The sequence below is a fragment of the Cavia porcellus genome, unplaced genomic scaffold (genome assembly GCF_034190915.1).
Source record: "Cavia porcellus strain 051 isolate PalLab524CR breed Dunkin Hartley unplaced genomic scaffold, mCavPor4.1 scaffold_25, whole genome shotgun sequence".
NCBI classification, from domain to species: domain Eukaryota; kingdom Metazoa; phylum Chordata; class Mammalia; order Rodentia; family Caviidae; genus Cavia; species Cavia porcellus.
Window position 1 is genome coordinate 6,719,450 of NW_026947508.1, and position 16,882 is coordinate 6,736,331.

At 48.9% G+C, this 16,882-nt stretch overlaps 1 protein-coding gene across 3 annotated transcripts in view; it reads right to left on the reverse strand.

Annotated features, from left to right (window-relative positions):
- Positions 1–16,882, reverse strand: part of Mtor (mechanistic target of rapamycin kinase) — a 108,257-nt gene that overhangs the window by 61,881 nt on the left and 29,494 nt on the right. For all 3 annotated transcript variants that reach the window (XM_003471204.5, XM_063235511.1, XM_023565752.2), the window contains 7 exons: positions 13,560–13,646; positions 11,089–11,256; positions 10,533–10,645; positions 9,927–10,089; positions 8,671–8,763; positions 8,002–8,148; positions 3,878–4,020 (listed from right to left, as the gene is read on the reverse strand). In XM_003471204.5, the coding sequence (XP_003471252.2) occupies positions 3,878–4,020; positions 8,002–8,148; positions 8,671–8,763; positions 9,927–10,089; positions 10,533–10,645; positions 11,089–11,256; positions 13,560–13,646 (914 nt within the window). The remainder of the gene's footprint in view (positions 1–3,877; positions 4,021–8,001; positions 8,149–8,670; positions 8,764–9,926; positions 10,090–10,532; positions 10,646–11,088; positions 11,257–13,559; positions 13,647–16,882) is intronic.

A 16,882-nucleotide genomic window follows, 5' to 3' on the forward strand; every position in this document is an offset into this window, starting at 1 on the left:
TTGCTAGACAAGATCTAAACCCTACCTGAAGGGTGCGCCAGCCACTGGTCACTAAGCATGTGGGCCGTGGCGAGTGGAAGTGAACAACTGACGCTTTACAGTGTATTTAGTTTTTTTTTTTTTTTTTTAAATCGGTACCGGGGATCGAACTCACGACCGCCTGCTTGCAAGGCAGGCGCTTATGCTGCTGAGCTAAATCCCCAGCCCCACACTGTATTTAGTTTTAATTAAGTTAAAATAACTGCACATGGCTAATGACGACTGTACTTTACACACTGTGGGGCGACCGTGGGAAGGTGGGATGGCAGAAGAGGGGAAGTATCGCATCTCCACGGTGTATTGCCTGGCAGTTCCTGTGCCAGTTCTTTAAAGCGGAGGGGACAAACAGGAAGGGGACTGGTAACATAGCTGGCATTAACACATTCAGAAAATCATGTTCAAATGATTCCTTTTTTAAAGAGCAGCACCCAAATTCCTAAGAGATGGCAAAGACAGCACCTGTTATCTAAATTTAGTTGAATAATGATTAAAAAATGACAATACTGTTTAAGAAATTAGAAGCATTAACACATCCAGCTTTTTCTCTCCCTCCTCCCTCCCTGTATCATATGTGTGTGTGTGTGTGTGTGTGTGTGTGTGTGTGTGTGTGTGATATCACAGACTGAACCCAAGGCTCTGAGCACAGTAGGCAAGCGTTCTATTTGAGTATACAGTAATGCCTCAGTTATGAACACTTCTGTTCACAATTTGCAGCAAAATTTTGCTTCTGTTTGCACACCCTGCATCAGGTGACAAACACGACCACAGCTCTTCCCCTACACAAAGACAAATGCAGCCATCTTTTCCAAAATCATAAAACACATTAAGTTTGTAAACTAAGGTACCACAGTACTTTGAGTCCCAACTCTACAAGCACTAAAAGATTCTGAGCCCATCTCAAATAACTGGAGCCCTACAAAGACCTGGAAATAGAGACGCCATCTCTGAGCTCACACAACTACTTGACTCACAGGGACGAACACATTCGCCATCCCTAACATCTCACTTTAATCTTGTCACCTGCCCTGCTGGTGACCGTGGGGGCATGGAGGTGGAAACAGCAGGACACGCCTGTAGTGGATGGGTTTAATATTTGATGCCTCTGCATTTACTTTTGTTCCACATCAAATAGTTACATTGGGGGTGGGGAGTTTAGTTCAGGGCGTTATACTTTCCTAGCATGTGTGAGGGCCTGGGTTTGAACCCCAGCACCACAAAAAAGGCTACATTAGACCAATGTGTAAAAATTTAGAATCCAATGGAAAACCCCTCAGTTCACCTACTTAAGTCTTTCTATGACTCTGGTTACAAACTGAGCCAGACAAGAACTGAATCAGATTCAGTGATGAGGTTCAATGTTGAACCTTGGAGGGAACTTTGATCCGGTTCTCATTCAACCCAGTTTGTGACCAGAATCACGGAAAGAAGCTTGTGAACAGAGCTACCACTACACAGGCTGTCAGCTGGCCACACACAGCTGCACACTGGGCACACAGGGACGTCCTGGAAGGGCCTTTGAAAGTGTTAAAGCACACTTGAGGCCAGGTGTGGTGGCACATGTCTGCAATCCTAGCACTTAGGAGGCTGAGGCAGGAGGATTCCAAGTGTGAGGTTAGCATGGGGCTCCAGAGTTCAAGGCCACTCCAGGCTACAGAAGAACCAGATCATGCTCTCCAGGCCATGGTGTCCTGAGCTATCACCACTGCCAAACACACACAGAAACCAGCTCCGCTAATGAAAGTGAAGGAGACGCCTTCCTTTCTGCTTCTTGCTAATGAAAAGGGTTGCTCACTAATTAAATCACCGTTTTATGTCTCATTATAAACAATAAATATCTATGGCAGAAAATTTTTTAAAATAGGGAAAAGAATAAAGTAGAAAGTAATCACTCCTTCAGCCACCCTACTCCTCGGCAGTCACCACTGCTGGATTACTTCATAGTCATTACCCAGCCACATACAGTAGCACCGGAAGTCATAAATATGCCATTTCATATTTCATTCTATTTATTTACATTAGACTGTAAGTCACAGGCATCAGGAATTTCTGTAAACCAAGGGCCGCGATGCTACCTCAGCAGCAGGCAGCACACATGGGTTTGATCCTCAGCATAATGAAAAAAAAGGAGTTTTTATAAACCGAATCTTTAATGTCTATTTAAGATTTACTGTTTAGAGCAGGCATGGTAGTGCATACCTATAATCCCAGTACTCTGCGAGACTGAGGCAGGAGGATTCCAAGCTCAAGCCCAGCCTGGGCAACTTAGTGAGACCCTGCCTCAAGATAAAAAAGAGGGCTAGGGACATAGATCAGTATGGAGATCGTGGACTCAATTCCTAGTAGCAAAGGGGGTGAAATTTAAAATGATTATCTTCCTTGCTATCCAAGCTTGGGCAGAGGTCAGTCCTGGCCTGTACACTTCTGGGTATCATAGCACGCTAGGATTTCCTTTAATACCAGTAAAGCTTGCCTGTGTGACAATTTGATAGACTTGCTGCCACGCACACTCAGTTTCATGGAAGACCACCCACGTGCACAGCCAAGTCAAGTGTCAAAAAACCTATCTGGTAACCCATGCAGTGGCGCATGCCTGTAATCACAACACTCAGGGGCTGAAGCAGCCGAGTCTGAGGCCAGCCTAGAATACATAGTGAGTTCAAGGCCAGGCTGCACTACAAAGTAAAACTCAGTCTCAACAAATTAAAAAAACCCAATACAGCCCCCCCCCCACACACACAAAACAAACCAAAAACCAAAACTTATCTGGGGCTTGCCTGAGGCCTGGGTTCAAACCCTGACACCAAAAACAGATTTTTTTCGACAAATTCTATTTTCCAAAGATGTTTACTGTAGTATCTTCTGTTTCTTCTGCCTTCTACAGTCTTGCCACTGCCCTAGCAAGAGGCGGCGTTTAGGTCTCCTTCCCTCGTGCCTGAGGGCCTTTGCACCCGCTGTGACAACTGAGTAAGGCAGAGGTAACACTATGCGGACGGACTTCCAAGGCGGTCACAGAAGTCCCTACCTGTACTTCCTTGCCTTGAGGGACACGTGCGAGTGCAGACACCTGCTGGGGAAAGCCCCAGAGGCCACGCAGTAACTCCGGCCTCTGCCGGAGCTGGGATCCCAGTCAGGGCCCCAGGCCTCCAGACAGGCCAGCACCCCGGCTCCGGTGGCTTCTCTAGCCCCACGTGAGCCACCTTCGCTGACCGGCTGGGGCGCACAGGCAAGTTGTCCTTGCAAGTTCTCCCAACTGCTGATTTACGAGCAAAACCCACGACAGTTTCGTTCATTTTTGTCGAAATGGATTGTCACTAAGTCTTAAACTTGTGTGATCCTCCTGCCTCAAATTCCAGCTGAGTGGGACCACAGGTGCACGCCACCGTCCCCAGCACACTTTTGTGAAACCTGTTCTGTGTTATGTTCACAGTGCTGGGGACGGGAGCCAGGCCTGACCTGCTAGGCGGGTGCGCTACCACGGGCCTATCTCCCTACGGACTGATGTCTTATTGTAACGTAGCAAAACAGCATCAGGCATCCTTAGGACTGGAAATAAGTTACAGTCACCTATTATATACCTGTTTTCATGGCTGTAAATAACTTTGTGATGAAAAGTGTGGACCCAAACCTACTAAGGAAAGGAACTGACTTGTGGTCTGCGAGGTTAGGATGGATGCTTTTCTTACAAGTTTATTCAATCGTCTTTTTCTTTTCTGTTTTCATTTCACAAGTTAGCAAAATTATACATACTAGCCCTTTTACTACTGTCTCTGAAAAACTACCTATCATCCTCTCTGCACTTATCCCAAAGAGAGGCGGGCAGAGGGCGCCTGCCCCGTACCTGGCCATTGGGTTATAGGCCTGCGCGAGGGCCCAGCAGGAGCGCAGCGAGGGGGAGGAGGAGTCCTTCAGCAGCTCCAGGCTCAGCCGTCTCAGCCACTCCAGCCAGTCATCTTTGGAGACCCTTCTGGCAGCTCCCCAGGCCTGTGACCCCACGGGTAACAATGGAAAACCATTAGCGTCAAGGACCACTTAAAGGCCCTCATCTATTTAATGATTATTCTACTTTGATTTGTAAAATTATACCTCTTAGGACCAAATTCCTCCAGAGCACAGGTATAAACCAAGAATGCAGTTTAACTAAAAGGTATAAAGTCTCTGGAATACAGCACACTATAGAAAAGGCCTGTACTACAGCTGGCTTGTGCTGGACTCTGACCATCAGCAAAGCAGAGATCTACAGAAACAGAGTGTATCTGAAAAGTCTGGTGGCCTCCAGCACTGTGTGAAGGGAGCTGGGTCCTGTATAACTGGGCCAGTCACCACCTCACCCACAGTGAGGGTCGCCCAGAAGAGGGAAATGTCAGGCCCATCAATCATGTTATGACTGGTGAGCAATGAGCTCAAAGCCATGGAGCTGTGGTGAACAAGAAAGGAGCGGACAGACTTCTCCTTCTTCCAAACTCAAGAGCACTACCTTCCCTGGCCCCACTGAGGTGCAGGCCTGTAATCCGAGCACTCAGAGGCTGAGTCCGAGGATCAAATGTTTGAGCTGAGGAAAAGGAATCCAGTGATTTAGTGAGACCCTGTCTCAAAAAAACAAAAAAAGCATTGAGTATTACTGGGGCAACTTAGGCAGTGGCTGCAAGGACCAGGCTCTCAAGAGGAAGAGGGTGGCCCAGTGCGGTGGCCAACAGGCCTGGAGCTCAGTAGCTGGGATTTAAATCCCAGCTGTTTAATGTGCTGGCCTCCGAGCCTCATGAGTTACACAGCTCCTCTACACCTGGTTTCTGCACCAGTAGAGTGAGAACCACAGCTTCTGCTTCAGGGTGGCTTAGGACTTGGTGAGTTAGCAAGGAAACAATGAACTGTAACAGCGCTTAGAACAGGAGTCATGAGGGCCTGTTCTTCTGAGGTTGGATCCTGGCCCGCACACCCAGCAGCTGCAATGTGCTGGGTAAACTACAGGTGTGCCGCATCTGGGCTTCAGGCTCTCACGGGAGGACAAGGTATCCAGAGGGCCCCCCGGAACAGACGAACAGAGTCTGGTGGAGAGCACCACAGGACATCTAAGCGAGCTGGCCTAGCTGACCTACTAAGTCCCTAACTTCTGAAATATGTTCTTCAAAGACTTTTCCAGCAGAACAGTCATGTCATTCTTCCCTAAACTGGGGAAATGATCTAAGTAGGAGCAGAAATTCTCAAACTCTAAATCAGGGAAAACATCAAGAGTGTGCAAAGACCACCAGGTGCTACATCCCCCGACCCACAGCGACATGACCATCATCTCCGGGATAAACCGCAGATGTGGGGCTGCTGCTAGGTACCAGTGAATGATACTGTATCCGATTAGCGTTTTAGTCAGCACTGAAGGTACGATTATAAGACACAGCAAAAAATTACTGCTTGACTTTATAGAGACTTTCTATGACTATAATTCTGGAAGGAAAAATCAAACTAGATAGCACTTCCTGACTCTGAAACCTTGCTCTGCTTGGTGACATAGAAACAAGTCCTTTTCTGTCCACAGATTTCTGGTTTCCCCACACAGCTGGTCTGTGCACAACTGCACTGTGTTACACAGCACCAAGCAAACGCCGATGTCTTTCTAACGAGGTAAGGTTGGGTGGAGGTAATGCAGACTGAGTTATTCCGCACCGGGATAGGAAAGCTGGCTGTGGGGTCAGACTACCTAGGTCAAAACCTGGCTCCATCATGTGCTTCTGGGTGAGGAACTGGGCACATGACTTAACTCCCACTTCCTCAAAGTCCACAGCTATAAAATGTGGACCACAATTGATTACTAGCAAGATTAACAGTAAATGACTAGTCAGATGCGATAACACAAGCCTGCAATCTCAGCTGCTGGGGAGACTGAGGCAGTAGTAACGCAATTTCAAGACCAGTTTGGGCAATTTACCAAGACTTGGTCTCAAAAAAAAAAGTAATGACTAATTACGTAAAGTAATCACAGCACTGCCTGACCCACGGAAAGCCATCAGAACTGTCAGCGGCTGCTACTGCTACCATTACATTACCATGGCTACTGTTTGATAAACGGCAGTAAAGAAGTCTTTAAAACCAAGTTTTAAAGGACCACCGCACACTACGGCAGCAAACAGGCCACACCACCTGTGGACCTTTCCTGCCTCTGCTTTAGTTCTCCAGGTTCTGCACCGACAGTGGCTATCCACCCAATGCTCACTGACTCGGCCCGGGGGCAAGGCCACCTGTGCAGGACCCAGCTGCCCCGCTGCAAAGGGCAGCTGCAGAGTCGCAGACTGTCAAGCTGCTGACGCTGGAGGGAACGCCCAGGGCCGCTCACAAATGGTGTTGATGTCTTCTAACTGAGGTGGGAAACTTGTTTTTGAAAGCTAGTTAAAAGTGATAAATACATGCATATGTGGAAGCACAATTTGCTTTTTAATGAAATGAATCCAAAAGTCAACTGGGAAGGATTTTGCCTAGGGCTTTAAAAATTGATCTGTTCTTTCAGGTTAAGGTCACCTAGAGAGTCCTTGTCTTTTTTGGTAAGGTTTATGCTTATTTTTCAAGTCCTGGGTAGAAATCAAACCTCTGTAAAGCATCAGACACACTGGCACACAGCTGAGGTCTCAGCTACTTGGCAAGAGTTGCTTGATCGCTTGAACCCAAGAGTTCAGGGCCAGCAATGGGGCATTGTAACAAGACCCTAATTCAAAACAAAAAGCAAGCAAAATAAGAAAAACTTTCTGGAAGCAAACTAAATTACCGGGGAATTTCCTAACGCAGAGAAAACAAAGCTCCAAAGCAGGGAGGACAGCTGCCTGGAAGAACATTCCGAACCCAGCAGGCGTGAACATCTGGGTGCAATTGTACATCTGGCCACTTTGCCCTGACCCTCCCTAAAGTGTGAGGTGTTGGCATCATGGCTTAGCAACGGCTTGGGAATGCCAGGGAGCTGAAGTGAAGACGGAAACCATGCTGAAATCCAAAGTGAGGACAGCGGACAGTCTCTAGAGACGCTGCATGTGGAAAATAAGTCAGCCAGAGCCTGTTTTAAAAGTTGGTGAAGCAACTATGAGGCTTTGAACTGCTCAGGTGGCGGGCTGGGGGCATATAAAGGCTGCTCAGACCTGTGGCTTCTGTCACAGAGCTCAGTACTGACAAAGGTCTAGAACCTTCCTCTCAGAAGCAGCACATGACCAGGGCGCTTGTTGGGATGCACAGTGTCAGGTCTGATCTCAGACAGCCTACATCGGAGTCAGCATTTTAATACGGGCCCCAGCAACTGGTAAGCCTGGGGAGCCCGAGAAGTTTGAACAGCACAGACTGAAGCACTGTAGTGATCAGTAGGAGGCTCACTAGCTTTGTTCTATTGATGTAAAAAATGAGAATGTTACATCTGAGCACGGTGGCACACACCTGTAATCCCAACACCCTGGGAGGCTGAGGCGGGAGGATCACAAGTGCAAGCCCAGCCTGGGTAACTCAGCAATTTAGAGAAAATCAGACTCAAAATAAAAAGTAAAAAGGGCTGGGATATATGTCAGTGTGAAAGTCCTGGGTTCAATCCACCAAAACCATAACAAATAAATAAATAAGGCTAGAGATGTAGCTGAGCGCCATGTACTTGCCTGGCATGTGTCAGGCTGCGTCCAATCTCCAGTACCAAAAAAGACAGAGAGAGGGAGGGGATGAGGGAGAATGAGAACCTTATTTCCAAAAAAGGTTCTACTGTCAAAGCTGCAAGGAAACATCAAAAGACACTTTTGTTCTCTACTTTTTCTCTATTAAAAACATTGTAAGTCAGACACCCAGAAAAAGATAAAATGGCCTAAGTTGATTTTATGGTATCTAGATTTTTGGAAAAATGTTGGGGCTGGCTGCTGGTTTGCTTAAATATGCGGTAGCAAAGCTAAATGTCTTGAATGAGATAGGAGAACAAACTGTTCTTCCCAAGTCCCCTGGAAGCCCTGGACCTGCCTTTTGGAGGTTGATGGTGCTGACGTGCAGTTTCTTCATGGGTCCCGTTTCAACTGGTCCACTGGCCAGTGCATCCCCCTGGCCACTCCTCAGCATCCGGTGCTGGTAAATCAGCGGGTCCTCCTCTTCATCAGCCAGGGTATATCCCTGCAAGCAGAGGTTTACAGAAAACAGCTCCAGGAATGTTCTGAGCTCAGAAAGCACGCACAAACCTCACGAGGGTCAGCCCTCCAGGACAGCCAAAATTTCAGTGAGCAGGGAAGACAAACTAAGACTAAGGATAAAAGTGGGGAAGTGTTTTGCAACAAGGGTGGCAAACAGCCTGCCACCTGCTTTTGTACCCTGAGAGCTATGAATGGTTTTTACTTATCGAACGGCTGAACAGTACCGAAAGACTTTGCCATTCAGGATGACACTGGGAGACTCAAGTCTCAACGTGCATTATCCAGTTTTATGGACTGCAGCCAGGCTCGCTGGCTTCCTTCAGAATGCAGCGGAGCTCTGCAGGTGCAACAGAGACCACCAGGCCTGCAGCACTGAAAGAACTCACTGTATTTTTCAAGGAAGTTCGCCAGAGCGAAAAAGCCACACACGTTCCTCAGCTAAGAGGACAGGAATACCAAGAGGAGAGAGTGCAGAGGACCCCAAGCAGAGCGGAAGTGCACTGACCTTGACAATTCTGCAGATGAGCACATCGTAGCGCTGGTGGTTGATTCGGTGACGCACCAGTACTTTGTTCACCATTGGAATGAAAATTTGGTACTGTGTGGGGCAGAGGAGAGATCAGGGAGTGGAAAGCAGGAAACGGCTGTCATGCACCTGCAGCGCAGCCAGTCCTCTGGGATGCTGGCTGGCTTGGTGCTGTTCTGAGGAACCCATGTTCACCACCCTGGCTAGAATCCTGTTCTGGTCCCCATCGTCTTCCATCTGGCTTCTTTGTTTTATTTTGTTTCTCGAGACAAGGTCTCACTATGTGATCCAGGCGGGCCTTAACTCACTGGCAATTGATCTTCCTGCCTCAGCCTCCCAAGTGCTGATAACTAAATGCCTGGTCCCATTTGGCCTCTCAGGTCTCTGCTTCCATCATGGCTTATTTTTCCATACAGGATTGAGAGTAATCATGCGACAATATTGAGTCCAGTGCATCTTTTCTATGTTAGCATCCTCCAAGGACTTGCAGTCTTGCATCATCAAGCACTCAGGATGGCCCACCACAGTGGGCTACTCATACACCTCAGTGTGGCAGTGGGCATCTGTATGCCCCAGAGGGCTGAGGAAACCAGACAAGCTGGGCTCCACAGCCCAGGCTTCTGATCCAGGAGATGCTGGGCAAGTTCTGGGCTCTGCATCCTGAGTGAGTTACGGACATGAGGAGGGCAATTTTGCTCCTCCAGGGGTCACATAGAAGGAAGACCCACGCTCTGCCTCACAGGAGCTAGTCTCTCCCTTACGTCACCCTGCCCTATCTTTATGACCTTAGCTCTAAGCCCTCCTCCCTGTTCATTCAAGTCGCACTGTTCAACAAACTTCTCACACCTGCGTGCACGTGGGCATTCTGCTCCTTCTGTCTGCAGACGGTCTCTAGGCCTGGCTGCGTCCGTGGGTCTCTGCTCACACAGCATCTCCCCAGAGGGTGCTCCCTAGCTACCCTGCTGCACCTGCACCATAACCCTTACAGTGTCTGGTTACTCTGTGGCATTGGAATAGAAGCACTACAAGAACACGGGCTTGGATTATTGTGCTCTCTTCAGCCTACGCAGGGAGCTTAACAAATACCTGATGGACCAATGAAGACAAACAACAGAAAAGCAAACAGCTCCATATTCCCTGATGGGGCCTGAGCCCTACAGACTAACAAAGGGAGAAGCTCACAGTCTTCCCGCATGAGACCGAAAGCAACCGTTTGCTTGGGCCTCCTGTCTTACCTTCTTTCCCAGCTGAAAGACAAGTGAAGACAGGGTGTCCATGGCTGTAGAACGCAGTTCTGGGCTCTGATCCAGGGTTCGAACAATTGGGTGAATGATCCGGGAGGCATAGTCCGTGAAATCCAGGGACTCGGTCAGGCGATCCACCGTCTCCAACGCTGCCCTGCAACAACCAAGAGCATATAGGAACCACGACACACAAACAGTCCGCGGCAGAGGCAGCTGGCTGAGGAAACAGGAAGCAGTTCTAAGGTGCTGCAGGTAACATGGGCCGCCACGTACTCCAGGGGGGCCAGCAAAAGCAAGATTTCTACAAATCTAAGGAATTTCTGCCCTTAAATAATGGGAATTTAAAAAAAATTAAGCAAACACAAAGATATCCTGGCAACTTAAAAAATGACATCTTTAGCCAGGCTCAGTGGCATACATCTATAATGCCAGCACGTGGGACGCTGAGGCAAGAGGATTATTGCCAATTTGAGGTCAGCCTGGAGTACATAGCTAGACTCTGCCTCAAAACAAAAACAAAAACAAAAAAGAAAATATCGTATTCAACAAAACACTAAAAGCTACTTAACAGTTGCGGATCCCAAGGTAGGTGCTTACTTTCGGGATGGGAGTGGGACTTCAGGGGCATCAAACAGCTTCACGATCGGAGGCAACAACAAGTGCAGGTAGTCGTCCAGGTTGGCACCAAACAGCTGGATTGCTGCCAGCAGCTGCAAAGGGAACGAGGGCGCTGAACAGTTGGCTAGGCAGCACCCAGCCAAGGGGTGGCAGGCAGAGTGTGGGTCACTCCCAGCTTGTGGGGACTCTGAAAGGCGCTCTCAGAACGGCCTTGAGTCTGTTCCTCTCCGCTCATGTGCTTACATCCTAATCTCCTTTCTCTGTGCTTATTTCAATGGATCAGCACCAGTTGCTGGATATCAGAGCAAACTGGCCTGGGATATAAAGCAACGTACTAAATCTAATCCACTAAAGAAGACAAAACATACTGAAATCAAGAGGAGCCTGCAAACGTCACATGGAATACAAATCGCACGCATCGGTATCAGTCTTCTTGGGATTGGCAGTGGGGAGCAGACATCAACTCGAGACTCAGAACAGGCGCCCCCTGGCTGACCACCCTGGACCCCACGACAGGAGGAGCCGGGCTGCTCACCTTGATAGAGACGCTGCGGCCCGGGCTGTTGTCGTGCATGAAGACGCGCAGCATGTGCGGGATCAGCTGGGGCAGGTAGAGCTTAAACTCGCCCCCAAGCGCTACCACGATTTGCTCGATGAGAAGGATGATCGTGCTCTGGATTGAGGTGTTCATGACCCAGAACTCCTATGAAAGGGGAGGCACAGAAAGGGTGCCAAGTGTCCCTCTACTGAACGGTGAACCAAGAAACACAGATGGGCAATGAGCAAAACTGGAGTGAGAGCGGTGGGCCAGGTAACCCCGGCCGCCCTCCTCACGGGCCCTCGGAGCCCCGTGTCGCAGCCACGCAGGGTGAAGGGAACTGCGCTTCCCCAGGGGCGGGCTCCTCACTCCCCTGGGCTTTGCTCTCCCTGCACCCTCTACCCAGAATTCCACTTCTTGCTCAGCTCAGCCCACCTGGCTGTCCAGCCCTGGCTCATGGCTCCCCTCATCCTGCTCCACCAACGTCCACTCTGGGTCCCTTTGCACTCCACCTCCCTAGGACCTGTGATCCTCAATTTGCTTAATATTCATCATACGATAGGCTATTTATGGGCAAGAAACTGCCCTGACTCATCTTCATATCCTCAGGATCTAGCATGTGGCATCCGCTAGCCATTCAAACACATTTGCAGAGTGAACAGATGCCTAACCGTGAGTCACTCAGAGAGCCTGGAGGTGGAGTAGGGCAGCTGGTCTACTTTGGTACCACCCGATCTCTACTCCAGGGCTACCAAGGTGTCCTGGCATTCGGGATTTACCTTTTGCTAGAGACTATCTGAAACCTGTTCTCTCCACTCCATCCATCAGCCCTGGATAGTGCCTCAACAAAATGAGCATTTTTCACATCCATGTAATTATAACCTATAAAAATTACTAAAATAAAAACCTGGCCAATGGACAGAGCCTGCCTTCAAACTGTAAGACAAAGTGGCCTGGGCCTCAGACTCCAAGAAAAACTGTCATTTCTAATCAACTGAAAGAGACAGGCACCTTCTGGAGATGACACAGGGCTCAGGGCTCCTAGATAATTAAGAACAGAAGTCAGTAAAGCCAGGACAATTTCCCAGATGGAAGGCTTTACACAAGGGTAAAGTATTTTTATTTAAAAAAATTTTAAGGTGTTAACAATTTAGAGAGTACAGACCAAATTAGAAGATGCTGGTAAAATTTATTCTCTCTCTGCTGGGAGAGAAATACTCGCTCTGAAAAAGCTATGTTCACTCTACATAAAAAGTGCTGCCAAAGAACTCCGCAGATCTCCATGGTTCCCTCTGCTTGGCCACCCTCGGGCTCCAGAGGAAGCCCGCCAGTCTCCCAGTGCAGTCCCACGGCTCCTCGCAGGGGCCCTCCGCTCAAAGGCCAGCAGCCTGCCGGGGACATCAGCAGCGCACTGCTCAGACTAGTCCCCTCTCAGGCTCCAGGGAGCTCGTTAAAATGCTCAGATCAACAGCCAAGGGAGGCGCTCCCGCTGCACCTTCTCCGTCCGGGATAGAATGAAATCCGCACTTGGCAGGTGAGGCTGCTGCCTCAAAGCCCCGCGTTTTAGTGATCCATCCTTCTCTCAGGAAACGTCTGACTTCCTGCCCCGACTGCACTGATTCCCTCCCCAGGCTCATCCATCCCGCTCTCAGAACCCGGCCTAAACCTTCCTTGCACAGAGGCCTCTGCTGTGGGAGGGGGAACAGCTGCTTTAATGATTTATACACGTAGGAGTTTTCAGTTCTGAGAGCCAGCGCTGGGAAGCTCCAGTTGGGACTTTGGCCATTTAGATCTGGGCCTGCGGTGTCCTCCAAGCTAACTACGAAAGTCTGGGATGGGAGAACACGGATCAGCTCTCTAAGGACACAGCCATCTCTACTCTACAAAGCCATCTTCCCAACAAAGCCATGAAAATTACACACAACAGCAGGAAAAACAGCAGGGCCATCAGTGGTGTCTTCCAGCACCTGCCTCTGCAAATCATACAGTCTGGCCCTGTGCCCTCTCTCACATGCCAAAGCAGCCAGAAGGTGACACTCGTGCTTTTGGAGGCAGCAGGGCAGAGCGTTCCCTTGTTCCTGAGAAAAGTCTGCAGTATGACAACCCCAGTCCCTTCCCCAGGCCAGTTTCATGGGCAGTAAGGGGAGGCTTTCTAGGGTACAGAAGAGCACTGTTACAGTATCAAAGTGTAATTGCTTTGTTGCGTGAGGCAAATAACAGTATTTCTGGCAGAACGATGACTTCAGGACTGCTCGGGCGACTCCATTCCCTGCTCTCACACCTGACAGCCAGGAGCAACGGCCCTTCCTCTTCCTCCTCCCAACCCAGGGGGCTACTTTGCTCCACTTTTTACATTCACGCTATAACAGCCCACGATGATCCGTGAAACACGTCTGAATTACCCAAACCTGCCTGAGCGTCCCTGGCCCTGAGCACGGCTAAGCAGGCCAGGCCTCACTTCTACTCACTCGCATGAGGGTGACGATCTCATCCATGTAAGGTCTGATGTGGCTCTTCACGAAGGACACCAACATGCCCAGCTGCTGGAACAGAAACTGAAAAGGACAGCAGGTCAGTGCGCTGGCAGGTGTGGACCCAGAACTCCCCGGCTCCCCCAGGTCCATGCGCAAGAAAGGAGGCAACTGTGCAGTCAGTCTGCAGCCCGCACCACCTGCGGACAGACTGAAACGTGCTCTGAAGACTCGGACTGCAGCCCTGCGTGGCAGTGGGCGGCTTTACACATCCGGTCTGCCGCGGCAGTGGTCCTGGCCCAGGCCAGCTGTTTAGAGCCACTCTGTCAACCTTTAGCTTTGTGACCTTCCCGTACCCCACCTCTGCACACTTGTTCTGAGTGTCACGTGGGACACACAGGTCAAGCACTAGAGCTAGAGCAGGGGCCTGAACACTGTGACTGTCATCCAGGATTGAAGGGTGTCTGGAGTCACTAGAAATGGGCGTGGGATTTGTAACCTTTTGCCTTAATTTATTGTAACTCATTTGCTGAAATAAATATAGATGTGTTTGTGGGGGGTACCCAGGCCTGAATTCACATGCTCCATCACTGAGTGAAGTTCAGCCACCTTCCAGGTTTTCTTGGTTTGTTTTGTTTTACTTTTGGTACTGTGAATTGAACTCAGGACCCTGTGCTTGCCAGGCAGGCAATTATGCCACTGAGCTACATACCCGGCCCCTTTCCATTTCTTTGAGTTAGGATCTCATTAAGTTGCTAAACTGCCCAGGCTGGGCTCAAACTTGTGATCTTCTTGCCTCAGCCTCCCAGAGTGCTGGAATTACGAGTGCGCCACACACCCGACTAATATAACCAACTCTTGATTATGGCTGTTACAGCTCATTAGAGTAATTGACTCAATTAAGCCTTGTGTCTCTACGAAATTATCAGCCAAAATAGCAAGCTTATTGGTGAAGGCGCGGATAAGGAAATCCTACTTAGGTTGGTGCTTTGTAACGGGAAGGGGGTTGCCATCCACTAAGTTAATGTGGTATCGGATAAGGCGCTCGGGCGAGGGAAGTCCCAGCCACTGTCCAGGTTAAGTTCCTGTCCTCAGGACTGGGGACACAGCGCAGTGCGGCGCTTGCCTAGGGTTCAGCGTGGGAGCCCTGGGCTCGGTCCCCGGTGCTGCAAAAGCCTTGTCTTCCAGGTTTACCTTCTAAGCCCTGCCTACCATTTCTACAGTTCTCTATGCCTTTGCCTCTCTTCACTAAAGACAATTCAGGATAAACACATGTTTTTACACCTACCCACATTTTGAAGTCTGGTCAGTGGGAGACAGAGTACTGTTTTACACAGTGAGTAATGAACTCTGGTGCTCATTACCTGACGAGGTGAGCTGCACATGAAGAAGCGGGATACGTACGGAACTGAGCTCAGCGGCAGGCTGGACTCTTTTGACATTGTTGTTTTCCCAGGCGGGGTCTTGCCATATATCCCAAAATGGCCTCTAACTCACAGCAACTCTCCTGCCTCAGCCTCCCAAGGGCTGGGATTACAGGCGTGAAGCAGCATGCCCAGCCTGTGGACCACTGTCTCAGAGTAACGGGGAGACATGTTCTAACTGCCTAAGGCAGTGAGAGCAGGGGCCACGGCACACCTGGCCCCTGGGGAGGCTCACCCTTCCTCCCCGCCTCCTGGGCCTCCTCACCCAAGCACTGCTGCTACCTTTTATGAAACTGTCCCAACCAAAGGATATGACAGAAACCAAGGGACACCAGACTACACATAATGGCTCTTCAGCTAAATGTGTTACGTGGGACTTGAAAGAAAGTAGTGAACTTGAACTGGAGGAAATGCAGAGCCCTGGGGTGGTCAGGAAGAACCAGGAGACAAGGCGGGCGTCAGACCCCTGGTCCCTGCTGCCATCTGGTCAGACACAAGCAGGAGCTCTGCTGGGCTGGGTCCTACGGGGTGGCCACGTAAGGACACAGACAGCAAGCACCGCACTCATAAGGCAGCGTCCTGAAGCCACTTTTCTTCTCTCTTAAATTCTTCCGCAAGCCTCTGCTCTGTTTAAATCCTGAAGGCTAGCATTTCAAAAGAACAGGTTTATTGCTGAAATATATGGTGGACTAGACCTGCTCCCAAGCCCTGCCCCTGCTGCAAAAAGCTTACAGTTAATGCACAGAAGGCAACAAATATGATTATTAGACTTTAGACCGGCACTCTATTGCATACAGTTAGACCTTCAATGTCTAGTCAGAATTCTGGAAGAATACAGGATAGAAGGACAGTATTAGAAGAAAGAAAAAGAAAAAACAGATGAGGAAAGAAGGAAAACAATGGAAACAAAGCTTCTGTAAATAAGGGAAACGCAGTTGAAGGAGAAAAAAGGAATCAAGTTATGTTATATACAGGTATGAATTCCCTACGATGAATGTGATCAATATGTGTACCTAAAATGTACTGATAATTAAATTTAAAAAAATAGATGAGAATTTCTTAAGAATTGGTAAAACATATCAATCCTAAAGTTTCAAGAGACCCAAAGCCTCAAGATACACAAAGGAATTTCACATCTAGACACAGAACAGTGAAACTGGGACACCAAAAGCAGTGAGACCTATTTTAGAAAAAGCTAGAGAAAAACAAGGGATTAAGAAAAAAGGAACCTTCGTTTCTTAACATAACAAATAAGAAGCCAGAAGGCGGTGGGCTAAGAGGTCCGGCTGGAGCAGAACCCAGAGTCAGAGCCTCAGCTGCAAGAAAAACGGCCTGAAATAAAAGACTTTTTCAGAAAAAAAAAAGTTTGTTTCAACAAACGCTCACAAGAGGAATCTGCCTTAGGAAGAAGGCAAATGCGTCCAGGACTAAGCTCTGAGATGCCGACGGCAGGGTGAGAACAGAAACCACGCGTGCCAGTGAGTGTAAACACAGTGCACACCACACTGGTGAGCATGTTTCATGTGTGGTAAAAAAAAAAGTAGAAGGCCAGAACCTGGGGTCTACAGGGGAGAAGATGGCTTGGGAAATTGCTGTGGTCTGTTTCCTGAGGCGGGATCTTTCTATGTAGGCCCAAATGGCCTCAAAGTCACAGCAACTCTCCCACTAAGCCTCCCAAGGGCTGGGATTATATATCCCTAGAAAGACAATGACTAATTTTACACTTAAATTAGGTAAGCAAATCAAAATTTTAAGGGTAAAAAAGATGAAGTTGGATCTATTCCACATACTGGGACATAGTCCAAAGTCTAATATAGAAAGTGAAACCCATCAAGTACAAGAAGAAAAACAGGTGAGCCTGGCGTGGTGGAGTATGCCTGTGCATGCTCACAATCC